The sequence below is a fragment of the Carassius gibelio genome, chromosome B23 (genome assembly GCF_023724105.1).
Source record: "Carassius gibelio isolate Cgi1373 ecotype wild population from Czech Republic chromosome B23, carGib1.2-hapl.c, whole genome shotgun sequence".
Taxonomy (NCBI): Eukaryota; Metazoa; Chordata; class Actinopteri; order Cypriniformes; family Cyprinidae; genus Carassius; species Carassius gibelio.
Window position 1 is genome coordinate 14,058,165 of NC_068418.1, and position 25,345 is coordinate 14,083,509.

The window sequence follows — 25,345 nt, forward strand, 5'->3', positions numbered from 1 at the left end:
ATCTTTGATATAATTTTTTACATTTTTATTTATTTGAATGATTGTTTTTTTTTTTTTTTTTTTTTTTTTTTTTTTTTGGAGTAAGAGGAATATTGCATTTTCCATTTGAACTCATTGATTTATTGGGATCACGTGATCTGCATCCTAGAGTTTATTGGGGAATGCAGACAGCTGACATGGACTTTCATTAAGTTACAAGAGCAGACTGCACACTGACTGGCTATGATGTTTAAATCAGACTTTTGGATCTGTCATTTAAAACGGCTTGTTTAGAACCGACTGACATCAATGTAGGATTAACCTTATGAAGTAAGTTCATGGTTTTCACATGCTTCCAAATCTATTTGTTGAGTCACAGGTCAGTTGTTATTGTTTGAATGATTTCTACTTTTAACCACAAATCAAATGTTCAGTTGTCTTAGTGAGATGCTGTATTTGTATGTTCAGAATTGTAAAATATCTTCGAATATACAAAAACATTAAGGAACAGTTAGATTTTTGTTTAGGCCGTGACACTAAAATGACGGTCATGTAAATATTTTAAGCGCATGGTGAGATATCTAGGTTACATGTATTGATTAGACACAAACAGATGCTGCCAGAGCCTCCCCCATCCCTCAACATCATTCACTCTGACCTGTGCATATAGCAGGACAACAAAGGTATCTTGAAGTTTTACTTCATTCCCTAGCATGTCATATTTGCCAGTCATTTCTGTTTGTAATCGTGTGCTGTATTGTTCTGCAGGGTGTTTACTGGATAAAAACTGAGTTGCCATGGATCAGGATATGGTGAACATGTTTGCCATTGCTGCAGGGACTCTTGCTATCCCTCTCCTCCTCTTCATGGCCTCTTTTATGCTGTGGCCATCATCACTCATCAAAGTCTATTATTGGTAAATACCAATTATAATTACTATAAATATCCATATTATTTTATAATAATCTATAAATATCTTTCTTTAGAATTGAAGCCCAACCTCCTGGTTTCCATACAAGAAAACTAAAAGTAATTTTCTAGGATTTAAAAATTTTAAATAACTAAAAGGCATGATGTGAAAATAAGAAGATATATTAAAAATGTTTAGGTCACCAAAAAGGACACACACACAGATATATATATATATATATATATATATATATATATATATATATATATATATATATATATATATATATATATATATATATAATAAATAAATAAATAAATAAATAAATATATTGTATTGTATATATTGTATTTTTGAGTGCATGCATGCATTTACAAGCATTTTTTGTAGTTATGCATGTGTTCATTTTGTCTATAGATTATTTTTTTATAGAGATATATATATATATATATATATATATATATATATATATATATATATATATATATATATATATATATATATATATATATATAATTAATTAATTAATTAATTAATTAATTAATTAATTAATAAATATATATATATATATATTTATTAATTAATTTTACCAGATTTGTGACTGACCTTTTATTCAAATTGTATGTAATAAATACTTTATATTTTTTATAAGTATATAAACCTGGTTATTGAAACATTTAGTTTTAGTATTATTACAGAAAGTCTGTATGACTGACAAATGCGTCACATTAAGTTTATTAATTTATGTTAGAATAGTGTGATCCAAATGGATGAAAATGTATAAGCAATTCAAATATTCAAATCAAATATTTTTGAGTGCATGCATGCATTTACAAGCATTTTTTGTAGTTATGCATGTGTTCATTTTGTCTATAGATTATTTTTTTACCTATGCAATTTGTTTGTGGAGGTACTGGAGGAGAACTCTGGGTCTGCAGGTACGTTATGCAGACTGCGGGGGTTATCGCTTCTGTTACTCATACAGGGGGAAACCAGGCCTCAGGCCTTCTGTACTCATGCTGCATGACTTCTCTGCTCACAAGGACACATGGCTCCCTATGGTGAAGGTACAGTATGTTAAGTGGCCTAACTGTGAGGTCAAATGAAAATGCTGCTCCTTATAACAGCGATAAGCACATTGTGTCTTCATCCCAAACAGTACCTTCCCAAACATCTGCATTTACTGTGTGTCGACATGCCGGGGCATGAGGGTACAACACGTACCAACACAGACGACTATTCAATCCAGGGTCAGGTCAAGAGAATACGGCAGGTAATTGCTGGATGGGTACGTTTTTCTATGAATAGGACACAAATAGATCCCCCACGACTTTGTTTTTAAGGCCGCAGATGCATAAATACTATGTGTGTGCTGGGAGAACTACTAGATATAAAATGCTATAAATGTACATAATCATTCAATTAATATGTTGTACCAAATCTTTGGTCTGAAATTACTGGTCCATACAATGAACTTTAAACTACATTTTGCATTTTGTTACCAGTCTGGCATTTTTATTCATATTGTATTATTTTATAAGTCTTGTGAATGTAATGTTTATGGTTATTTCAAATTTATGGCTAGACAATAATATAGGGTTTTTAACGGTATTTTGCAAAATTTGGCAACAGAAGTATTTGGCAAAAAGTAAATATATAAGCCAGTATATAAAATGTTTTTATTGGCAGAATTTGTGAATATTCCCTACTCTTACACCACTCAGTTTGTAGAGGCCATTCGGTTAAACAGAAAGCCATTTCATCTGGTGGGCACTTCGATGGGTGGGACTGTGGCCGGAGTGTATGCAGCCCATCATCCCTCAGATCTCTGCGGTTTGACCCTCGTCTGCCCAGCGGGTTAGTCAATAGATTTAGTCTTTGCATTTTTTTGGGTGCACTATTCTTTTAATATCACTCCTACATTCTCACATTTTTTTTTTTCTATGAAGGTCTGAAGAACCAAATCACGAGCCAGTTTGACAGTAAGATGCATGAAGTGGAGCACAGCCAGTACACGCTGAATATTCCTCTGATCCCGTCCACCCCGGAGGAGATGGAGGAGATGCTGAAGCTCTGTTCTCACGTGCGCTTCAGAGTGCCTCAACAGGTTAAACACACAGATGTAATGTAGAGTTCCTCTAGATTCAGAACACACCTTCATGCTCTATCTGTGGCATTTACCTTCCATTATAGATTCTACAAGGCCTCGTGGATGTACGGGTGCCACACAATGACTTTTATCATGAAGGTCAGTACGAACATGGGCTTAGCCGCTGCAGTTATATACTTTTAGAAAGTGTTGTTTTTAATCATTTATTTGCTTAAAAGTATCTTCTCTCTAAACTGCCACAGTTTTCATGGAAATTATGAGTGAAAAATCTAAATATGCCTTGCATGAGCATATACAGCAAATAACTACCCCTTTACAAGTCATCTGGGGCAAACAGGACCAGGTAAGTGTAAGCCGGCATACTATAATATATTATTATAATATATTTTTTTAATGTAGTTAAATTAAAATAAGAAACGGTAACAATTTATATATATATATATATATATATATATATATCTCTATATATATATATATATATATATATATATATATATATATCTCTATATATATATATCTCTCTCTCTCTCTCTCTCTATATATATATATATATATATATATATATATATATATATATATATTTATATCTCTCTCTCTCTCTCTCTATATATATATATATATATATATATATATATATATATATAGATAGATAGATAGATAGATAGATAGATAGATAGATATACACACACATATAGATAGATAGATAGATATATAGATATATATAGATATATAATAAAATATTATTTTTTTATTTCAGGTAATGTTTAAATATTTTATTTAATGGTTTTAGAAAACTAGTAGCCGTGATATTCCTGTCTTTATTTTCAGGTGGTGGATGTGTCTGGGGCAGCGGTGCTCACCGAGGCTCTTCCAGGCTGTCGTGTTGATCTGCTGGAGAACTGCGGTCATTCTGTTGTGATGGAGCGACCACGACAAACAGCCAAACTCATTTTAGATTTCATCATCTCTCAGCAGAGCACCGAGAGCGCCAGCACCAAAAAGAAATCCTGAGACAACTCAGGATGTATTACTAAATACTTAACTGCAGCACCCCACTGGCCCTGAAGTATATAACAACCTTCTGGAGAAATAATATAAGTAATAATTTTGTAGTATGTATGTTCACATGCAAACAGCCTTTTAATTGATTAAGTTCATACTTATATAAAAAAAAAAATTGTATTGTAACACTTTACAATTAGGTTTAATTTGTTGACGTTAGCCTGAGCTAACAACTATGAAAAAATATTCTACAGCATTTATTAATCTTAATGTTCATTTCAAAATTATACTTTTTAAAATTGTGAAATCATTAGAAAACAATAATTGTATCTATTGTATTGTATTTTGAATAGCTAACATCAACAAAGCTTAATAAATGATGTAAAAAATATACTGAACATTATTAATTCATGCTATTGGATTTACTAATATGTCCCAAAGAGATCTTGTTGTAAAGTGGTACCATATTGATGGTAGAGTTATAATACTTTTATGTATACAGTGTAGTGATTATTAATGCACTTCATTCTATGGGTCTTAGTCAGAGATGGGGACTCGAGTTTGAGACTCGGACTCGAGTGCGACTTAAGTCGCACAAACAGTGACTTCAGACTCGACTTGAGACTCGTCCTCGAAAGACTTCAGACTCGACTCGGACTCGAGCTCCGGGACTCGTGAGCAATGTTAATTTTTAGTAAACGTCAGATGAGCTCGCTGTTAGAGTTGTGACGTTCGCGAACGAACCGATTCTTTTGAACGGCTCATAAACATGAACGATGGGAGCCGAGTCACGGCTGGAGGGGAGCCGTTCTTTCTGTCGCTCTTTTTTCCTATGCGTGTTTCAGAGCGCGTGTTTCACACAGATGCACACAAATGAGCTCCTCCGCGAGACAGAACAGTTATAAGGGGAGGGGCGCACCCAGCGCAGGCTAATAACTAAGATATTAGTTATTAGTTGTGCACGCATCCTTCACGTGAGTACTCCAGTGGAAAAAAACCTGCGTGCCTCTGTCATTGGGTAGGAGCGGAGCCATGACGTTTTGCACAGATATTCATTGCAGCCCACTTTGTTATTGTTCATTGACTTGAAGGGGCTGATGTCCTATTTGCAAAGTTTACAGTAGTAATAGTATGTAGACATTTCCATTTTATTTATTCTAATTTTATCTACTTTAAATATTTTTGGTTCTCTATCAAAATGTTATTGTGTGATAACAATGTTCTTGTGTGGAAGTGTTTGTAGTAAAAGCTGTTTTGCACAGAAATTCATTGCAGCCGGCTTTGTTTTTGATGTTTATTTGTGAGTAGGTATTGTATGAATAACATAAGTCAGTGTAGCTTTGTTCATTCTTAAGCCAGACAAGAGGTGTGCAGCTATACAGCCAGGACAGACAGAAGGCCATTACTGAATCCATAAATGCAAAATAACTTAAAAGTAAAGCATTCTTGGTGTTTTTGTCATGTTGCAATAGCCTGTTTACACTGATTATATACCAAAATCAAAGTTGATATTGTATGCTAATAAATAGAGTTGTCATAATAACATATTAATATCGTATTTGTGCATTGTTATTCATGTAATTACATGCTTTGAATTCCTTATATATAGCTATGCAGTGTTCTAAGCAGCTTGGATGGGTCGCTGTACGTGATGCAAAATTTATTATAACCAGAGACTTAATATAATAAAGAGACTTGAGACTTGACTTGGACTCTAGCTCAGAGACTTGAGACTTGACTTGGACTCTAGCTCAGAGACTTGAGACTTGACTTGGACTCTAGCTCAGAGACTTGAGACTTGACTTGGACTCTAGCTCAGAGACTTGTGAGCATCTCTGGTCTTAGTAATTCTGGGTCCTATGATTTTATATAGCACTGAGTACCATGCCACTTTGTTTAAGTCCAGTTATACATAAGAATGTGAAATGTGAAAGCCTGTGAAAGTGTGATTTTAAAAATTTCTTCTAAAATGAACATTTTCATCAGGCTCCTGTGTTCAGTAATTTCACATTAATTGAAATTAATATGTTCTTTTCATTTCCACTAATGTGAAGTAACTGAACATAGAAAAACTGAGAAAAATACTAATTTCAGAAAGTCACTTAGAGGCTTTTGCATTTGAACTCTACATTCACTAGGTGATGATGATTGATTTAAATATTAAATTAAGGATTAAAACATTACCAATGCTTGCATTATGCAAAGCACGGTCTGTGGATTAATTAGAAGAAACATGGGCTACATTGTATATAACATTTCTTAATTATTTTACTACATTAACCCTGCTGGAACTGTTGTGGGCTTCTAGCATCATTCCTGGTTTTAGCTACATGTCCAATAAACTATGTTTTCCCGTCCAAAATCTGGTTGTTTTTTGCTGGTGAAATTCTGTCAGTAAAGTCAACTTTTTTGTAGTAATATGGTATTTGTGAAAAGCAACAATTTATCCTCCTCTTTAAAAACCATGCATGGCATATGAGATCAATACAGATCGCTTCAACACAGAGCAGTGGTTGTTTGGCACAGATGTGTTGCGACTCTGTCACGTGACAGTGCGGCTGGCTGCTGTATCTCGTCTTTGAGCAGCTAACGCTCAGTGTCCTGTGCAACCGCGATCAAAACAGACGATTACACCCCACAAGACTGGAGACAGGTAAGGAGAGGGTTATCCCATACAGTATGACTTTCAGGAAAACGTTTATTTTATTCATTTGTCACTCTTACATTAGGCGTTAGCAGGGAGCTAGCTTGTGTTATGATGGCTGATTAGCAAAGGTTACTAAAAAACCGTTTCATATTTATAACAACGTTCATGTTTTTAACGTTAGATGCCACCAGGCACAGTCGCTGGACGTCATTAACTTCTTTCGAGGGAACCTAAGTATTTACGTTTCAGAAAACCTGTTTACCGGTATGCCTAACCAAAACAGCTAGCATGCTGTTGAGCATCCAATTCATTGAGCTTTCTCGCACATTAATGCATCCTGTGTTTATCTTATTTGAGTTCTTCACTATCGTCTCAGATGTGTTTAAAAACTGAGATTCTCAAGTGATGGCTGCACATATTTATGTGCCGTGATGTGTTAGTGCTAATAAGTGTCTCTCTTTGCAGGTGTACTCAAGTATAATATCCGAGCTTCTTCTGTGGATCAGACCGATCTACCTATCCTTATCAAATGGATGATGGGGACTGGGGGAATAGGGTATGTATGTGGAAAAATACTGAACATAGGTTATTGTCATCAAGTGCTTATGTGTGATGTACAGAACTGCTATTTGAATTTGAAGTAGAATTAGATGTAATTGAAATTCAGACATTTATATAACTGTAATGTGTGGTTTTTAACTAGAACAAAATAATTCAGATCAATTTGGCTTCATGAAAACTTTTCTGAAAAAAAAAAAAAAATAGATGTGTTTTAAATGGCACCGATAAAATATGTTCTTAATGTATTTATATATTTAATAAATTAATTTTATGGGTCAAGGTTGAAGAATACAGAATACCGTTAATTATCTTGAATTTTATGAATTGCAAAAAAATGGCTTTCTCTTTTTCTTAACTAATAAGACTAAAAGTCCATTTAAACAAGAATGATAACCATAAAGATTATATTGTCTGCCTCTTTAAAAGCTCGCGCTCTTTAATCTCAGTATATTCTGATTTGGATTCTCAAATTATTTGATATAGTTTTTCAGCAAATAAAAGTTAAAGTGATTCCAATGATTGTCCCTCTGTGTTGTTAAGATTTATAGATGTGGTGTGCATTTCCCTATTTGTCACATACAATTAGAACGATTTAAAACTTCTTGGTTATAGCTATTTTTCTTGGTGTGAACGAGCCTTTGCAGTTAAATTAAAAATCCCAAAGGTCCTATAGATTGTCAGGGAAAATTTCTAACTGTGACTCTTAAACTTCATCCACTATCATCGGCAGAGACCTTCAGCCTCTTCTGACCTGGCTTGTTATACTTTATAACTGATCGGATCAAAGGTTTTTACATAACTGACGTTCAAATGGGTTAATATTTCCATATATAGATTGGCTACTTGTCTGTCTGCCTTCTTGTCCGTCTGACTGTAAGGTCAGCATAACCTTCAAATTATAAACTGTAAGGGACTTATTTAAACTTTAAAGCAAAATGTCAAGCCAAAATGCTTAACAAACCTTCCTTTTCTGTTCCAGTTCAGCATCCTGTAGGCTGCAATTTGATTTACAATCCAACACTTAAAAGAGACGTTTCCTGAATTTAGAATTGTTCATGTCATTAGTGAGGCACAGAAATTTCAGCTCTCTAAAGAGCAAACAATGAGATTCATCCGAAATTGTTTCAGCCCTCCAAAACATTGACGTTTAATTAGCGCTTCTCCAGTGACCGATTGATAGATTAGCTGCATTAAAACTGCCAATGAATCTATGAAATGTGATGAACTGCTTTAATGCTCTCTGCTTTTGTCCATCTCTTGTAGTTGACTCACCCAGTCACCTTAAATGTTGGGGGTCACCACTACACGACCTCTATCTCCACTCTTCAACGTTACCCAGACTCCATGCTGGGCGCCATGTTCCGCGGAGACTTCCCCACCACACGGGACGCTCAAGGAAACTACTTCATCGACCGGGATGGGACACTTTTCCGCTACATATTAAACTTCCTGCGCACTTCAGAGCTCACTCTTCCTGTTGACTTCATGGAGATGGACCTTCTGCGTAAAGAAGCTGACTTCTATCAGATCGAGCCTTTAATCCAATGCCTCAGTGACCCAAAGCCTCTGTACCCGCTGGACACCTTTGAGCAGGTGGTGGAGTTGTCCAGTACCCGCAAGCTGTCCAAGTACTCCAACCCAGTAGCGGTTATTATCACGCAACTAACCATAACCACCAAGGTCCACTCGCTGCTGGAGGGAATATCCAACAACTTCACTAAGTGGAACAAGCACATGATGGACACCAGAGACTGTCAGGTGTCCTTCACCTTTGGACCATGTGACCACCATCAAGAGGTGTCTCTAAGGGTCCACCTCATGGACTACATCACCAAACAGGGATTCACGATCCGGAACACACGGGTGCACCACATGAGCGAGCGTGCCAACGAGAACACAGTGGAGCACCACTGGACTTTCTGCCGACTAGCATATAAAGTAGAAGATTGACCAATCTATGAATGTGCTACCAAAGGTGGTTGCTGCTGTTTCCAATGCAATGTTTCAATCTGTAGAAATTCCGTTGCCATTTGAGACCAAGAAGAACAAAAAAAGAGGGAATGAAATGTAAAGGATCACATGATGCAATGCAGAATGTTTCTCAAATTAATTAAATTAATATATGATACAAACGTATTTGCAATACATGTAGATATAGATAATACTCAAGCATCTTTCAGTAATCTATGAACACCGTGCCCACAATCATAAAAGATAATAATAATAATACTTGTTTCAGGTATTCATTCGTTCCATCAGATCAAAAATATATCAAACATTGTGCACTATGTGCAACCTCAAGATGTTATTTTGCATGTATTTCTAACACATTCTTTAAGTATTAAGTGTCCACATGCTGGGAAATGCATTTGATTTGTTCATCGATTTAAAAAAAAAAAAAGCATCAATATGAGTCAGTTGTGTGATTATCCACTGCGGATGATCCACTGCTAAATAATAGAGGCACATTTCACTCAAAAATAAAAATACTGACCTCGTGTCACCCTCAGGTTTCTCCAAACCTGTCTGAGTATCTTTCTTCTGTTGAACACAACAACACAATACAACTTTCTGAAGAAAGTTGATAGCCAAACAATTGCCATATCATGGAAGTCAATGCTTACTGTCAACTTTTGGTTACCAACATTATGATGACAGAAATCATATTTTTGTGTAAACTTTCCCTCGCCTGTATTTAAACGAATACAGATGTATTTGTTTACTTCTTTATCTTTGTAGCAGTGAGTGAGAACCCCAGTAATGATGAATAGTCCCTGTGTGTATTGAGACTTGGTAGAGTCCTGCCAGCGGACCTATTAGAACACACTATCCGTGACGTTCACGTCGCCATGTTTGTTTCCTGTTCTGTGAGCGCAGACAGCGGTAACGTGCTTGAAGATCAGGGTTGAAGGACAACTGTTCATATGTCTTATTCTAGCGATTAAAACTCATTTTCATAAGTCCATATTATTGTGCTGTGCTTTAGAAGTGTCTCGGCGTTGACTGTTTTAAAGAAAAAGATGTTTAGAAAAAGTCAGAACCTAAAATATATATTAAGTCTTGTACCTGGAAAAAGACGTTTTGGGACGTACAGGTTTTTGCCCTTGTTCTTCTGTATCGGTGGCGTCATGGAGTGGACCATGATTAACGTGAGAATAGGAAGAGAAACGTTTTGTAAGTATGCTGCCAAGTCAAATCTTATGTATACATTCATGTGCGTCATTCTGCGTCCTCTTTGCGCAGAACTGTCATTTTATCCTTCATCCAGCGAGAATAGTGATTTGCTTACTGAAAACTTTAAAACCAAAATTATTTTAATGTGTATCATTAATCTTAATTATAGGTAGGGTACAACGGTGCTTAATTTACATTATGCTTAGATTATGTGAAGATGAATGTATTATACATGAATATATTGATGTAGTCCTATAGCCTATTAAGAATTCATTTTTAATTAGGTACTCGTTATTTTTGTATGGAAAAGTAATTATATTATTTCACAGATGATGTCTACAGAAGAAAACAAGCGGAGAGGGAATACCAGCACAAGATCGAAGAGCGCTTTGTGCTCACAGACTCTGAAGCCAAATGAGATCTTCAGAACACACTGGAAATAAATGATCGTCACATGATAAAGAGACTTGAGACTTTTGCACATTAACACACTTTTGATATCATTAAAAAGTGGGTATATTATTATACATAAACTGTAGGGCAGTTGGGACATCATGGACTGTTTATGAGGACAAAATGAGGTGCAGAAATCTTCCAGTGTTCGTTTCTGTTAAGAAGATGGCATTTTTTTGTATTGTCTAAGAAATAAAGATGGCTATTTACACACACAAAAACATTTATCTGTCTGTTCTGTGATTCTTAATAATACACTTTTGGAAGTTTGTAAAAAAAAAAAAAAAAAGGATTATGTAAGGATTGTGAAACTTTCTCACAATTATGACTTAGCCTCTCATTATATTGACAAAGTTATTTATTTATGAGAACATTTATACATTTCTTGTAATTACTGCTCATTACATAATATTGTAAAATGGTTATCATGAGCTTAAATAATTCAAATAAGATAAAAAAAAAATCTAATTTTCATATCTAATAATCATGAATGAGAAACTTTCCTAGCTCCTAAGTCATAATAAGTCACTTTTATGATAGACTTTATCAGTGTATGCTAAAACATAATTATAAGTCTATATTTATTCTTTACTTAATGTTTTTAGTTTTTTAGGAAAAAAGATGGTCTATTGAAGTGTATACTTTGTTCAACTGAAGTTTATGAAGATAAAGTCAAATAAGTCAGTCCAAAATGAATTTATGTACAAGCATTGGGTATCAGTTACAGTAAGCACTGAATATCTTTCTCAAATTTTAAGTTCACAGCCATTGCTAAAATTTTACACTTGCAAAAACATTAACAAAATGATTACACTGTACAAAAAAAAAAAGTTGTAGGTCGAAAAAAAAAAAAAAGACAAAAAGTTGATATTGCCTGTATATGCTTCTAACAAATTATGTAAATGATCATAAATGTCTAAATGCTCGAAGCACCCAAAATTCTTTATTAAGCTGTTAAGTCTTTGTGAATGTGCTGTCTAACATCTTAACAGTGGTTGCCAGTTGGACAATGGCTTAAGGAACATTTTCTTCTTCTCAGCGGATCAGTTGTAGTGTCCAATTGGTAGAGCTCTCAGACAGATGAAGCTGTTGGGATGCTGGGCCAACGTTATCGGGTTTCCGTCCAGCCGAACCTCCTGCATGTTGTACCTGATGTAGTGCGTGTTATTTCCTTTGCAGAATGTGTCATCCGTCAGTGACGTTATGTTGTTGTTCTGAAAATGATTTTGAAAGAATTTATACATATAGCCAAGGACACATTAAATACTAAAAACAATATATAGGCTATAGACATGACAATAATGAAGACCATACATGCAGATGAACCACGCGAAGGGTTTCCGGCAGCAGCGGGACAGCCTCCAGCCCGTTGTCTCCAAGGTACAGGTATGATAGCTTGGTGAGTTTCTAATGCAAAAGATGGAAGCCACTTATGAGTAACATAACAATGTATTATTTCAGAATCTTTCTTTTATTCATTTTTACCTTGAAAATGTTTGCTTTTACTCCCTTTGTTTTAAGTAGATTGTGGTTGACATTGAGAGACACAAGTTTGGCCGGCAGCATTGGCAGTTTGACCAGTTTGTTCTCAGCTAGTGTAAGTTCCTCAAGCTGGCTGAGTTTTGAAAAGGCTCCATCTTCTATTTCAGAGATCCGATTGCCAGTCAAGTCGATTCTTCTCAGTGTGGCTGTAAAACAAAACAATATGGATGTATTTACAGATTTGGACTTTCCCACTGGGCTGCAACTAAATATGTTTTTTATTAATTTCCTCATCATTTAGCCTACTCACTCTCATGTCATTCCAAACCTGTTTGACTTTGTTTCTTCTGTGGAACATAAAAAATATGGCTCAAATACATTTTTTTTTTTAATATATATTTTTTTTTTGTCGTCCGTGCACTCTTAAAAATAAAGGTTCCAAAAGGGGTTTTTTTCAACAATGCCATAGAAGAACACATTCAGTACACAGTTCTTAAAAGAACAGTTTTTTTTCTTGGTGTGTAGAAAATTGTTCCAAAATCAAGAACCTTTCGTATATTTGAAAGATTCCATGCATGGGAAAGTGTCTTCATGGAATCATAGATGCCAGTGAAGAACCTTTATTTTTAAGAGTGTACAGTAAAAGTCGATTGGGTCTTGTCTAAAGAAAGAAAATATTTTTCCAATATCAAGAACCATTAGTGTACTGGAAAGATTCCATGGAAAATTTTCACTTGCAAAAACATTAACAAAATGATTACACTGTAAAAAAAAAAAAAATAAAAATCGTATTTTGAAAAAAAAAATATACAAAAAGTTGTTATTGCCTGTATATGCTTCTAACAAATTATGTAAATGATCATAAATGCTCGATGCACTCAAAATTCTTTATTAACCTAATTTTTCCAATATCAAGAACAATCTGTGTACTGGAAAGATTCCATGGATGATAAAGATCCTTTATGGAATCATAGATACCTGTGCTGTTTGTTAGTTTGCAATGAAGATCAATGTCCACAAAAAAAAAAAAAAAAAAAAAGTCACAGGGGTTCAGAGTGACTTGAGGTTGAGTGAATAATATAATTTTTCATTTTTGGGTGAACTATCCTTTTAAATGCACAAAGCCTTCTAGGTTTGTCTCCCCTTCTATACCAGTGACTCTAAGGGACCTTAAAGCACTTTCTCAGTTCTGTTTCAGAGCCATTAAAAGACGCAGGGAAAGTTTCCCTCAGCTGCTTTGCTTACACTGATCCAGTTCCAGTCATTACACATTGTGTCTTTGATGGCTACACCTAAAAAGATTTTCCCTCACCAATATCGGCAAAGTCTTTGTTGGTAATTTTAGCGATTTTGTTGAAGCGTGCATAGAGATAAGCCGTTTCCTTTGGCAGTGGAGGAACTGCTGTCATGTCAGGAGAAACCTCCTCACAGTACACCGATCCAGTTAGACACACACACATCAGGCATGTGGGAAGTTCTGAAAAATGAAATCGAAATAAATAGGCTTAAATACTATTTTGAATCAGATGATTGCAAAATTGATGTAATAAAAAATTAGGCTACCCATGTTATCTTTATGGTCTGCTCCCGGAGCTTCATCATCTGTGTCAACTGGACTATCATAGTCTGTGCTAAGAATGACTTTTTTCTAGTAAAGCAGACGAAAAGAAAACTGTTATTTAGTTTCCTCTCAAAACCAACAAGTTCAACTGGTTCACATGCTATTTTGCCTTTGAATGAGCTCAGAAAAGCACCGATAACATGCCGATGGTGTTTTTTTTCCATTGAATATAATCCCATTATGGATTTAACAGGTTTTCCATTGCATACATTTCTTGGAACAAATTTATGATATCTGGCAATCTGATTATACAAATACATTATATTCGATTTAGCCATTAAAAACATTCATATGTTCAGCAAAATTTCATTTTAATATCACAGTGTATACAAATGTGCATTATAGGCATTAAATTGCCATACCTTTGGTTTCTTGGCTTCCATGACAGTTCTACTGTCTGAGATTAATTCTTCATCATCTCCTATTTTCAATATCCCTTTGTGTTTAGGCACCACTTTACTGGTTCTTGCCGGTTCACAAAATATCCAGGGCACAGTCACGAAAAACAGTAAAATCCTCAGATCCATCATAATGTTAAGAGAAACGGTTGTTGTGGTGAGTGAAGAAGAGAGAGGAGCTGAGCAGTGTGTCACAGCCTCAGAGTAAAATGAGACCTTTAAAGAGCGTCTCTGCAGTGTCTGCCTGTGAACTATTAAAAAACGCTTCATGAAACTGGCCTTAACCCACTCTGTGCTGTCTTGACAGATTGCTCACCACCAAAATAAATTGCTGTGATCCACTTTATGCAAGTGTTTTGTCAATATGTTTTGAAATTGTGGAGTAAAGTGGATAAAAACAACATTGAAGTTGATATATTTTGCTGACTACTTGTGAATAAGCATAACCTGACAATAATAAGATGTGTATTCTATCTTTTTTATGATATAGTGAGCATGTTTACATGCACACCAATAAACTGATAACTCACAAATGTCAGCTTATTAAAATAACCAGTTTTCCCCGTTTACATGCACATCACCTGACAATGCAAGTAAGCCATGAGACATTTTCAGGGAACACTGCGATTCGGAAAAACTGAGGGGAAATACTGGGGGGAATGAACAGTGCTGGCCATGGAAATAAAGGACAGAATTCAACAGGAAATCGTTATTAGTTCAGGAATCTTGGACAGCGTGTTTGAATATGGTGAACTTTTATAACTTGCAAACTTAAAATCCATCGCTATGTGATGCTGAAAAGCTTTATTGTTAGACATGCAGCTGGGTTTGTTTGGGAGGTATCAGGGGATGAATTAAGAGAAGAGAGAGAGAAACGTCTGTCCCCCTGTTTTCGATTAAGCTAATCCTTCAGATTTGGGTAATCTTTCTGGTGCTTTAACAGAGATCTGCAGTTTTTGGGCACCGTTAGAGTACTACCCATTACTATATCTTATTTTATTTGAGCCATCTGATAACCTGGGAACAGAATTAACCAGGTGTTCAAATAAATGCATGCCAAGACTTCTAAAAGGCACTTCCTCGACCTCCTTCTGGGTGCCATTACTTAACCTGATGGGACACTGGATGTGAAATTAAAGGACAAGAGAAAGAAAGAGCCTAAACAGACTAGACAGTTTAACAATGCAGATAAAGAAAATAATGGGCAAAATTCTTACTGTAGGCAAAGCATCTTTGTGGTAAAGTCTGGATATTATTCAACATGTTTTTTCCATATTAACCTATTTTTCCATTTGTCATACTTCGGAGGAAATTAGTGCATACACATGATTCATACATGAAAGTGAGTTTTTCATTAGAAAGCATCAATACAGTTTTGATGGAAAGATTACAAGTCATCCATGATCAAATATGAACTCATCATGATCTTTGTGCTTGTGAACGTATGTAAGATGCAACATTCATGTTCCACATTCAGTTTCTTCTTTAATGTTTTAAACAAGTGCAAAATATACACAGAGGGAGGGTTTCAAACCTCTCATGACAGAGACCTTTCCATTACGTCGAACCTTCTTGACCGATTCGATCGTCTGGTTTTTAGTTTCTCCTTCCTGTGGGCTGATGCATCTGCTGAGGTGGCACTTTTAGGCCGTAGCGGTGAGGACTTGTAGAGAACACAAGTGGATCCATCTTCACCGATCCGATAGGACACCTCGTAAGGGTCCACCCACAGTGTCAGCTCTACTGGAAGTGATGAGAAAAGCTGCTCTTGTGTAAATCCAACAGCAGAGGCTGCTTTTCCTATAAGCGGGTCCATTTTATGGTTGATCCGTAAACATCTGTAGCCAGAGCCTCTGCAGGGAGCTTGAGGAAACCAATGGTGCTGATAGTGCTCTGAGGAGAATAATGCATACTGAATTATCAAGTATTTTTATCATACAAAAATGAAAGAATGTCATCAGTGTATTTTGAAAATACAAAATATAAAATTGTAGACTAATGATGATGGTATCAGGATAAATGTATTCTGCCTTTCTGGGACAAAACAATCAGTTGAAATGAATCAAAACATGGGTATCATTTTAGCTACTCAGTTAGTAAAGAAGAGCTGGTCAGCCCAGTCATCCATCCTGTTATCTCACCCATCAGAGCATCAGTGAGTGTGTGAGTGAAGATCTGCAGCTGATCTCCAGTCAGAGAGTCACTGCTGCTCAGTAAACCACTGAGGAAAGAAGCAGCTACCGACACCTCTGTTTTCATCATGTTACCAGAGGTCATATTCTTCACCACAGACATATGCAAAAAAAAAACTGATGAAACGAAATGACATGAAATTCCACAAATGAAGGCAATACTTTATTACAGTATAATTTATACATATAGCCTAACGTACCTGTAATTTGTTTTTCAAGGACACAAAAGGCTAAAAACGTACTTTAATAACAAACTGACAAAAACTGCAAGACCCACTGAAAGTAGAATTTGAGCTACATGAACTCTTTTCAGAACAGATGAATAAAGCAGAACTTCTGAAACAGTTACGTCACAGAGGATTAGTAGCACGCTTCTCTAGCGCCATCGCCTGACGAATCAGCAGTCACGTGTGCAGACAATCAGTTTACATGTGTATCGGTTATAAATATATTGTTAGACACAGATTTATTTACCAGGCTTATTTAAGGTCAAATAAACCGACTTCTAAAGTGCAGGACGTTTTTTTTACTGTATAAATTAAACCACACTTCTGTCTTTGAGTTTTTATGTCCCGTGATGATTTTTAGTGAAAATCTTTAGAACGTGTTAAATGGAACTAGTAGCACATTTATTGGTTATTGAACGCATGATTAAATTACACAAAATGTTTATGCAACAAATTCGCAAGGTGTGACACGTATGGAATAATAATGTCTTTTAGATTAATGGAATTTGAAAGACCTTTAAACCTAATGATTTAAAACTTTTTGCTTTGTTGCAGACACTTATACAACAATGATGTTGTCATATTGGTTCTGAGTAAAAGCAGTGCCCTAAACTAGAAAAATTAAAAGATGAGTATAGAGTAAAATGATTATGCACGACATAATTCCGTTAATTTTGGATTCTGTATTAGGGAGTGGAAAGCCCCGCGCTCCATCCATTACAAGGATTGCTCCTCCCCTCGTCCACAAATAGCCAAGCAGAAGGTGTGTCCTCGAGCTTTCTTCACCAGAGGAAACTCTTCTCTGCGGAAAAGCAGTATTGCCGAAGTGAAACCCAACACATTTCAAATGAGGTAAGGAGGTCTTCTTTTCAGTATATTAAGCTTTGTATGAAGTTCTGCTACAGTTTGTAAACTTGTTCTCAGTGCTGAGTTCCACGTTGTAGCTACTAGATTGTTTTATGTGGACATGTTCTTTAGAAAAATGTTTGAAAACAAACCTGTTGCAGGCTGTTGTCTTACCCACCACATACTGTGTTTCAACATGTTATCTGCAGTCTGGGTTACTACCAATGACAGCATAGACTACAAAGGTCACAGACTTTAAAGTAGACATATCCTGCTCCCTGACACAGTCTATCATTAGGTGTCTGCTGTCACTTTCAGATCACTGCTCTCACATGAAAGGTAGACAAAACTGCTTTGATCAGAACGTGATTAGGTTTGTTAACCAGGCGTTCAATGGTAAATGTAAAGGGTTTGGGGTCTTCAAAATGTGTTCTTCTGAAGATAGGAATGGGGAAATAAGTTAATAATTGACCGAAAAATCTTCTAGAAGTTCTAAAAGGAGAACTTTCATGCCACAAACCACAATCACATGATGTTTTAGTCTTACTCATCAGTAGATGTGTACAGTCAAATTAGCTGATTTGACTGTTATATGATTTAACCTGTTACAGAACCTGTTCTTTGAATCATGGCACTTTAACTCGAGAGGTGTTTTTCTGGCTCTTCACGTGCAGGATGACTGGCAGACTGTTCCTCCTCACTCTCTCTATTCTCTCTGGCCCGCTGAGCTGCTATGGCCTCAAAATTTGTGCCTTCAATGTTAAGAGTTTTGGTGATTCAAAATCAGCCGATGCCAAAATCATGACTTCTATATCACGGGTAAGAGGATTAACATTAAAATGCTTTTTATTTATATTAATAGTGTATAAAAACATGTCTCAAAATGTTCTGTTTTGCAGATTGTATCTCGCTGTGACATATGTTTGCTCCAGGAGGTCAGAGATCAGAAAAATCTAGCTGTCCCGCGCCTGCTTACTCTACTCAACAAGTAGACAATATGCAAATATTAATAAAACTAATCTGAAATCACTGTAACCCATCAGATTTAGGAGATAAACAAATGTACAGTGCATAAATGCTGTTAATTTTTTCCCCCCTAGATTTAATAATGATTATGACTATGTGGCAAGTGAACGTCTTGGGAGAACACCAACCTATCAGGAGCAATACGTTTTTGTTTATAGGTATGTCTTCAGCACTGCTTTAGGACATGTGCAGGGATGTATATATTATAACTCTGATATGTGAGTTGTAATTTACCTGTTGATATTGGGTATTTAATTGTGATGCTCATTTTAAGTTCTTTAAAGCATTTAATAAAATGACTACATATATTCTTTAGCAAATTACAAAATGAATATCTATTTTATAGCATATATTATAAAATTGTGATGCCTAAATTTACATATTGCACTTAAAATTATTGATTTTAGTTTTTAGTGTTTTATTTCTTTTTTATTTCTGAAAATAATTATTGGCGTATAGTAAAGGCATGGTATATTAATCAAATTGAACATTGCTTTATGAGATGTGATGTATGTCTTGCATTACTCTGATTAATACTGATATAATCTTGATCACTATATGGTTTTGGTCATTTCAGATCTTGCAAGACAAGTTCCCTAATTTGTTTTTCTTTCTCACAGAAAAAGCGAAGTGAAGCTGAGAAACCAGTATCAGTATCCAGATACACAAAAAGGGGATGTAGATGCTTTCTCCAGAGAACCCTTTGTGGTACATTTCCAAGCCCCTAAAACAGGTAAAAGTAAACAAGGGAAACTTCAGTCCTGCATTTGTTCCAAGACTCTGATTATGGTCATGTGATCTCATGATATCTCTGTTAACAGTGGCCAAGGAGTTTGTCTTGATCCCACAGCACACCACTCCTTCAAATGCCACCAAAGAGATTGACGAGCTCTATGATGTCTTTGTGGACATTAGAGCACGTTGGAAAATTGAGGTATGATTATGGATTTCCTATTTTATAAAGAGCATATTTTGAGATCAAATAATGAATTTAGCTTTTTTTTTATCATCTTTGCAGAATGTGATGTTCCTTGGGGACTTCAATGCAGCTTGTGGTTATGTGGCTAAAAAGAACCGTATGAACATCAGACTCATCTCTGACCCGTCTTTCTTCTGGCTGATTAAGGATGACGTGGACACTACAGTGAAAGAGTCGACTGACTGTGCATATGACCGGTACGATAATAAAAAAACTAAAATCAGCAAAATAAAACAATGCTGTTTATGATTTGCATATAGGCTGCATGTGGCCAACCTTTTATTTTAATCCTCAGAATTGTTGTGCACGGCGAGCCGTTTTACAGAACAATTGATTCGTTATCAGCACAGCCGTTCAAATTTACCAAGGAATTCAAACTTACAGAGGCAGAGGTAAACCAAAATTGCCATTTAGTTTTTATTTTGCACATTTTCAAGTCATTTCAACTTCAGGTTGTCTGTTACAGGCTCTAGAAGTGAGCGATCACTACCCCATCGAGGTGGTACTCAAAACTCTGAAGTCAGGGTCCTTCGGACAAAACAGCAAAGCTTTGTGTCTTCTGCCTACAGTGTTTATCCTGAACATCCTACTGCTACTGCAGATGATCATATGAACACAAACGGACCAGAAGTGGACTATTCATCTCATCTAGATGAAGTGAAGATTTTACTTCGCTGTTATACAGCAGTTATGTACATTAGTTCATACAGATCCACAACCGCATCTATATAATGCATTGGGAATAGTGGATGTGAATGAGCATTGTTTAATAGCTTCTATAAAATTGATAATTTAAGGACTTTACTTTTTCATTTATTAATACAAGTAAAACGGGTTTCTGTAGATTGCTTTTAGAGGAAATATTTTATCTTTAATAAACTGAAATTTTCACTGTGGAAACGTTCATGAAATATTTTATTCACACACATAAATGAGGGACAAAGAAAATATACTTCCAACTATAGTGGAAATGATCCACTTATGTGGTTGGTTTTCATTGCAGAAATATCAAAATACATTAATACTAGATATAAAACAATTTAATTACTCCAGAGTATACTCTAAAATGTGTAGAATTAGCAAAGTCATGCTTGAAGCCATGTGAAAAAAAAAAAACAGGAAAGCATCCTGCAGAATGTTATGGTCTGATAAGACTGAAGTTTATCTTTGCCCTCAAGGCAAAATAATGACAACCAAATGTCGAAGAAATGCCACCAGGAGGAACTAAATGCAAGTATGACTGCATGATGCAAAACAGGATCATACAGCCATTTAGTAGAAATAGTTTAAAAACTGAATTTCTTAAGATAAAAGGTTCCATTCTTCCCTTAATGGCAGTTAAGAAACGTAACTATGCCTTTTACTTTACTCTGTTCCCAAATTTGAGTTATTGTACTAAAGTTTTAAAATACAAATTGTAAAAAACAGCAAGACTGTAAGTCAAAGAATGGACTTTATTTGTTGTCACTAGAGCCTTGGTTCACACAGATGAATAAGTGCGAGTGCTTAGTTGGCGTGCAGGAACTTCCAGTGGCTGAGAGGTCCACGGCTAGGGATGTACTTCACCCCACAGCCATCAGGGATCACACGCTTCTCTGCCAACATGTTATCAAAGTCACAGGCATTGAACTTTGTGAATCCATACTTCTTGGAGATGTGGATCTATAAAGAACACAGACAGTCAATATACCACTTTCACATAATTATCACAGACTTATCAATTTCATTTGACATACCTTCTGACGGCCAGGGAACTTGAACTTAGCTCTCCTCAGAGCCTCGATCACATGTTCCTTGTTTGAAGCCTTTGTGCGCACGGACATGATCACCTGTCCAATGTTCACACGGGCCACTGTGCCCTGAGGCTTACCAAAAGCACCACGCATACCAGTCTGGAGCCTGGAGAGGAGGTGAACAAACATTTAAACAAACTTACTAAAAAGTGGTGAAACAAATTATATTAAAAAGATAAGTAATGTTATGTCTCAGTGGTCCCTTCAAGGGCCCAGCACTGCACAGCTGGGCTCATACACAAACCAAAGACTTGCTGTCTGCAGCCTTTGCACACCACACAAGTACAAACAACCTGTCTAGTCGGCTTAATAAGCTGCAGGTAAGAGTCTCAGACAACACACATGCTCACCTATCAGCTCCAGCACAGGATAACATTTTGTTGATACGGATAACATGGAAGGGGTGCAGGCGCACACGGATGTGGAAACCATCTTTACCACAAGTCTTCACCATGTACTTGTTGGCGCAGATACGGGCAGCCTCAAGAGCTAGAAAACAAATTCACATTAATTGGGGAGAAAAAACAAAACAAAAAAACCGACCATGGATCAGAAGTTGTATGATGTAAAAAACTGAAGTATAAATGCACAACAGTATCGTATGAAGACACCTTACCTTCACTGGACAGCTGCTCATATTCATCAGATACCATGTGAGCACACAGGGGGAACTCATCTACCTTGGCCTTCTTCCTGCCCAAGTCGAAGATCCTGATCTTGGGGTCTGGGTTTGGGAGAGGGATGTGCTCGATCAGAGCAATTCTTCAACGGATTCATTAATGGATGATTTTGTGTTATTATCCAAGTATTCAAGGTATATGTGGGAAATCTTGATCAGTGTATTTTAGTTTGTGATTACTCCAAGGATTTAATTTTAAATTCACTATCGAACTTCAATATCAATTTATGAATCATTTTAAAATGACCTCATGTCTTGAGGGTTTAATTTCCCAAAGAGCAATAAAATTAAACTGGTTTTAAAATAAAGGAAATCTATTACAGACACACTCAATTTCAATGGCTTTAGTAACGAAGCATTTTAAAATCTGGTACTTTCCCGTTGTCCATAACAATGGGATTTTTATCCACACTTTCAAAGATACTGGATATGCATTTTCTTCCATAACTTACCAGGAACACCTCGACAGAAGCGGGACTTGGGGTAAGGCTTGTTCTTACAGTATCTGTAGCTGTAACAGACGAATGATAATGAGCAAGACTCAAAATCAGTAACACGTTACAGTTATAATACAAGCACAAAAACGTGATGTACACGAAGCTGAACACCCCAAATATTACACCGGTTACATTTAGAAAATGTACTCGTCCAACAACTACAATTGCTGCAAATTGTTAAGTCAATAAACAGTAAGTGCTTAACCGGGCGCTAATTTGGGAGTTTCACATTTAACAACAACGGATCTCACATTGTGAAGAATTTTAATGCACTTTATTAGAAGCCAAAATTGTAGACACTCGTGTTCAACACGGAGCACAGGGTGTCTTAGGTACCGTCTCTGCTGAATGAGGCCGGAGTGCTGCACATGGTAGCGGGCCCTGCCTTTTTCACTTCGGCTAGTTTCTAAACCCCCAAATTCAACAACTTACCAACGGGCTGGACGGCGGCCCATGGTTGCGATCTGTAATGTACACAATAACAATGACTTTAAAGATGAAAATGTGTATTCATGAGTGAGTAAATTAAGTATTTTTCGACGAATGTGAAGAGAGCAACGGTGCGCGCTCTTACCACGCACTCACCTAATGGAGGAAAGAAAGAACACAGAATTTCCGCTGCGTCATTACGCACAGAGTAAATCTTCTTCCGGTTACATTTGTGCTACATTTATATTTAATTCAAAACGGATTTCATATTCTAGTTCGCAGAATCAACTGCTATCAATAGGGTAACTCATATGAATAAATCCGTTCAGGCTATCAGACAAATTATCATTTGCAACTTCCTGCGCTCTAATGCGAACTCTTGTAGTTCTGCGCTCCTAATGCTGCTGGTATTTGTAGTCCATTAGAACGATCTTAGGCGTTACCATTAGCATCGCTTAACGGCTTTTACTGGCGCACAAGCCCTGTTGAAGATTACATACTGCTTTTCCCCACAAGCTAAATAAAACAAACCTACAAGTGCATATGTTTATCGGTTAGAAAGGAGCTCTTTATTCAGTTGCACTGTGTGCGGATCTAAAAAGGCAAGAAAATGCATTTACCAAAAAAAAAAAAAAAAAAAAAAAACCGTTTTTCCCCCGAGTTGTTCCTTGTGAATAAACTAGTACATGAATATGGCGGTCTTCCAGTACCGTCGTATGCTACTTTTTGTCTGTTTGAAGAAACTTAACTAGTGCTGTATCGTGTAGAAGATAAACTAAGCTGTAAGTTACTTTTCGTGGTTCTTGAACTTTAGACTTTAAAGAGGTGTTAACGTTATAGTCGCGTACAAGCGGTCAAAATCATTCGTTTGATTCTCATTTTAGACAATTCTGGAATAATCTTAATCAAAGCAGCCTATTTTGGAAACACAAGAGGGCGCCAAAGACCTTCAAACGAATCCACTGGTTGCTCGACACACTCGAGGGAGCGCTGTTGTTTTGTCCTTCTCCAGCTCGGATGTTGTAATGAAATCCCTCCTGCACACTCTTAATTTTTAGAGAGGAATGACCTCATATCTCTGAACTGTGGATAATGAGGACCAAATGCTCGGGTGGTCATTGGAACCCATGAAAATCAAATGTTTGCTCATATCAGTGTAAAAATGACTCCATATTACAAAGATCCAGTTTCTGCTCTAACATTTGATAGAAATGTTGAACAACAGTTCAGTTGTAGATTACTAAACCAGCCATAATGTAAGAATATCCAAGAGAGAGATTTCATTCAGGTCTTGACGAAGATATAATCAAAGGAAACATCCACTATCTGAAGCGGAGGCCAAAGCGCTGTAAACAAACTGAAATATTCCTCTTGTGTCGCTCTGTGTTCTTCAAGTAACTGGGGCAAGCAGACGTTCTTACCTTAGATGGGGCTTGTGCACAGGTCAAACCAATTCAGGTCTACCTCATTTATTTGATCTCAGGACTGCTCCAGTGTCAGTCTAGACTGGTCATCTCCCACAGCAACAAAGACTGGAGATACATACGAATTTAGGTCGAAGGCTTTGTCATATATTTTATGACTATTAAAAGAACCAAAATTTGTTATGCTTTAACTGAATCTCACAAACAAGACTGGGAGAGGTTCCACTGAATTCCTTGTGTGGGTTTACTTGATGAATCAGACATCCATTGCAGTTATGTTAGAAACATTAATTTTTTTAAAGCACATAATCTCAAAACTCACATTTAAAGGTTTGACCATGTAATTTACGTTGCAGAAGAAAACATTACTTGAAGTTTAACACACAGGGCTTGAAATTAACTTTGTAGCACTGGTGCTCCCCACTTTAAAAAGTTAAGAGCACCATTGGTTAAAATTAGCTGTCAATCACTCAGTCGCTGCTTTCTGCTAATTACCTCCGATTTCTTTGGTGAACAACCTAAAGTTAAGCTCTTCTTTTGGCAAGGGTTAGGATGGTGTGTGCGGTGTTAAATCTTACCTTCAACTCTGCCAATTGCACGGAACGGGCCGTGTAACAATAACAACTTCATAATCTCGGGAAGAAGGAGGCGGGAACCAGCGGACAATCAAATTACATTTTAACAATCAAAATAAAGACAAAACAGCGTGGCAGCCCCTCACAGCCGAGAGCCACGCACAAACATGGGCCTGGTCCTTTATCGTCCTTCACTGTCGTCGCTCCTGTTTTATATCCTTCCATCTCCTCCGTGAGACTCCGGTGTGTCGAGCAGGTGTCGCTCATTCCCAATCACTCCACCGGCCCCGCACCACTCATCACAGGCTGGCAGCTATAGCTAGGAGTGTGGGACATTGACA

At 36.5% G+C, this 25,345-nt stretch overlaps 7 protein-coding genes and 1 non-coding gene across 10 annotated transcripts; 4 read left to right on the plus strand and 4 right to left on the minus strand.

Moving 5' to 3' along the window:
• Positions 1–44: 44 nt before the first annotated feature.
• On the plus strand, positions 45–6,363 carry abhd6b (abhydrolase domain containing 6, acylglycerol lipase b). Its single transcript, XM_052594223.1, has 10 exons — positions 45–309; positions 583–662; positions 748–895; positions 1,800–1,956; positions 2,049–2,162; positions 2,614–2,746; positions 2,839–2,996; positions 3,083–3,137; positions 3,242–3,342; positions 3,828–6,363. Exons 3-10 carry the CDS (start codon positions 777–779, stop codon positions 4,008–4,010), a joined length of 1,020 nt encoding a protein of 339 aa, XP_052450183.1. The 5' UTR covers positions 45–309; positions 583–662; positions 748–776; the 3' UTR covers positions 4,011–6,363.
• Positions 6,364–6,498: 135 nt separating this feature from the next.
• Positions 6,499–9,730, plus strand: LOC128011611 (BTB/POZ domain-containing protein KCTD6). 2 transcript variants are annotated; one of them, XM_052594227.1, is made up of 4 exons: positions 6,514–6,654; positions 6,830–6,912; positions 7,114–7,204; positions 8,473–9,730. In XM_052594227.1, the coding sequence occupies exons 3-4, from the start codon at positions 7,178–7,180 to the stop codon at positions 9,157–9,159; spliced, it is 714 nt and encodes a 237-aa protein (XP_052450187.1). In that variant the 5' UTR covers positions 6,514–6,654; positions 6,830–6,912; positions 7,114–7,177; the 3' UTR covers positions 9,160–9,730. The 2 variants fall into 2 exon arrangements, with proteins under 2 accessions (XP_052450186.1, XP_052450187.1); XM_052594226.1 differs by lacking the exon at positions 6,830–6,912 and having other exon boundaries at positions 6,499–6,654.
• Positions 9,731–10,049: 319 nt separating this feature from the next.
• Positions 10,050–11,059, plus strand: LOC128011613 (small integral membrane protein 4). The gene is made up of 2 exons (XM_052594230.1): positions 10,050–10,383; positions 10,713–11,059. Exons 1-2 carry the CDS (start codon positions 10,230–10,232, stop codon positions 10,799–10,801), a joined length of 243 nt encoding a protein of 80 aa, XP_052450190.1. The 5' UTR covers positions 10,050–10,229; the 3' UTR covers positions 10,802–11,059.
• Positions 11,060–11,516: 457 nt separating this feature from the next.
• On the minus strand, positions 11,517–14,569 carry ognb (osteoglycin, paralog b). The gene is made up of 6 exons (XM_052594222.1): positions 14,302–14,569; positions 13,882–13,966; positions 13,631–13,795; positions 12,322–12,524; positions 12,151–12,243; positions 11,517–12,050 (listed from the first exon to the last, which is right to left on the minus strand). The coding sequence occupies exons 1-6, from the start codon at positions 14,467–14,469 to the stop codon at positions 11,880–11,882; spliced, it is 885 nt and encodes a 294-aa protein (XP_052450182.1). The 5' UTR covers positions 14,470–14,569; the 3' UTR covers positions 11,517–11,879.
• A 1,305-nt stretch (positions 14,570–15,874) lies between these two features.
• LOC128011655 (protein BTG1-like) lies at positions 15,875–16,596 on the minus strand. The gene is made up of 2 exons (XM_052594302.1): positions 16,479–16,596; positions 15,875–16,230 (listed from the first exon to the last, which is right to left on the minus strand). Exons 1-2 carry the CDS (start codon positions 16,594–16,596, stop codon positions 15,875–15,877), a joined length of 474 nt encoding a protein of 157 aa, XP_052450262.1.
• An 869-nt stretch (positions 16,597–17,465) lies between these two features.
• Positions 17,466–20,730, plus strand: dnase1l1 (deoxyribonuclease I-like 1). Of its 2 annotated transcripts, none has more exons than XM_052594225.1 (9): positions 17,466–17,608; positions 18,277–18,421; positions 18,502–18,590; positions 18,703–18,786; positions 19,249–19,361; positions 19,450–19,562; positions 19,647–19,804; positions 19,903–19,999; positions 20,074–20,730. In XM_052594225.1, exons 1-9 carry the CDS (start codon positions 17,604–17,606, stop codon positions 20,218–20,220), a joined length of 951 nt encoding a protein of 316 aa, XP_052450185.1. In that variant the 5' UTR covers positions 17,466–17,603; the 3' UTR covers positions 20,221–20,730. The 2 variants fall into 2 exon arrangements, with proteins under 2 accessions (XP_052450185.1, XP_052450184.1); XM_052594224.1 differs by having other exon boundaries at positions 17,504–17,608; positions 18,214–18,421.
• Positions 20,731–21,041: 311 nt separating this feature from the next.
• Positions 21,042–23,170, minus strand: rpl10 (ribosomal protein L10). Its single transcript, XM_052594228.1, has 7 exons — positions 23,151–23,170; positions 23,009–23,040; positions 22,532–22,590; positions 22,017–22,124; positions 21,751–21,889; positions 21,344–21,506; positions 21,042–21,269 (listed from the first exon to the last, which is right to left on the minus strand). Exons 2-7 carry the CDS (start codon positions 23,029–23,031, stop codon positions 21,114–21,116), a joined length of 648 nt encoding a protein of 215 aa, XP_052450188.1. The 5' UTR covers positions 23,032–23,040; positions 23,151–23,170; the 3' UTR covers positions 21,042–21,113.
• LOC128012700 (small nucleolar RNA SNORA70) lies at positions 21,586–21,720 on the minus strand. Its single transcript, XR_008183183.1, has one exon. It is a non-coding gene; the product is annotated as a small nucleolar RNA SNORA70 (small nucleolar RNA).
• Positions 23,171–25,345: the final 2,175 nt, after the last annotated feature.

Bases quoted from the DNA above. Each gene is read 5' to 3' on its own strand.
- abhd6b (XM_052594223.1), top strand. From the start codon at position 777: ATGGATCAGGATATGGTGAACATGTTTGCCATTGCTGCAGGGACTCTT. The intron at 1,957-2,048 runs GTACAGTATGTT...CATCCCAAACAG, and splicing joins CATGGCTCCCTATGGTGAAG to TACCTTCCCAAACATCTGCA. The intron at 3,343-3,827 runs GTAAGTGTAAGC...CTTTATTTTCAG, and splicing joins TCTGGGGCAAACAGGACCAG to GTGGTGGATGTGTCTGGGGC.
- LOC128011611 (XM_052594226.1), top strand. From the start codon at position 7,178: ATGGATGATGGGGACTGGGGGAATAGG. The intron at 7,205-8,472 runs GTATGTATGTGG...CATCTCTTGTAG, and splicing joins ATGGGGACTGGGGGAATAGG to TTGACTCACCCAGTCACCTT.
- LOC128011613 (XM_052594230.1), top strand. From the start codon at position 10,230: ATGTTTAGAAAAAGTCAGAACCTAAAATATATATTAAGTCTTGTACCT. The intron at 10,384-10,712 runs GTAAGTATGCTG...ATTATTTCACAG, and splicing joins AATAGGAAGAGAAACGTTTT to ATGATGTCTACAGAAGAAAA.
- ognb (XM_052594222.1), bottom strand. From the start codon at position 14,469: ATGATGGATCTGAGGATTTTACTGTTTTTCGTGACTGTGCCCTGGATA. The intron at 13,796-13,881 runs GTAGCCTAATTT...TTCATTTTTCAG, and splicing joins AGACCATAAAGATAACATGG to AACTTCCCACATGCCTGATG. The intron at 12,051-12,150 runs GTATGGTCTTCA...AATCATTTTCAG, and splicing joins TTCGCGTGGTTCATCTGCAT to AACAACAACATAACGTCACT.
- LOC128011655 (XM_052594302.1), bottom strand. From the start codon at position 16,596: ATGAAAACAGAGGTGTCGGTAGCTGCTTCTTTCCTCAGTGGTTTACTG. The intron at 16,231-16,478 runs GTGAGATAACAG...TATTCTCCTCAG, and splicing joins ACTCACTGATGCTCTGATGG to AGCACTATCAGCACCATTGG.
- dnase1l1 (XM_052594224.1), top strand. The intron at 19,362-19,449 runs GTAAAAGTAAAC...CTCTGTTAACAG, and splicing joins TTTCCAAGCCCCTAAAACAG to TGGCCAAGGAGTTTGTCTTG. The intron at 19,805-19,902 runs GTACGATAATAA...TTTAATCCTCAG, and splicing joins ACTGACTGTGCATATGACCG to AATTGTTGTGCACGGCGAGC.
- rpl10 (XM_052594228.1), bottom strand. From the start codon at position 23,031: ATGGGCCGCCGTCCAGCCCGTTG. The intron at 22,591-23,008 runs GTAAGTTGTTGA...CGTCTGTTACAG, and splicing joins GGCCGCCGTCCAGCCCGTTG to CTACAGATACTGTAAGAACA. The intron at 22,125-22,531 runs GTAAGTTATGGA...TCCCAAACCCAG, and splicing joins CTTCTGTCGAGGTGTTCCTG to ACCCCAAGATCAGGATCTTC.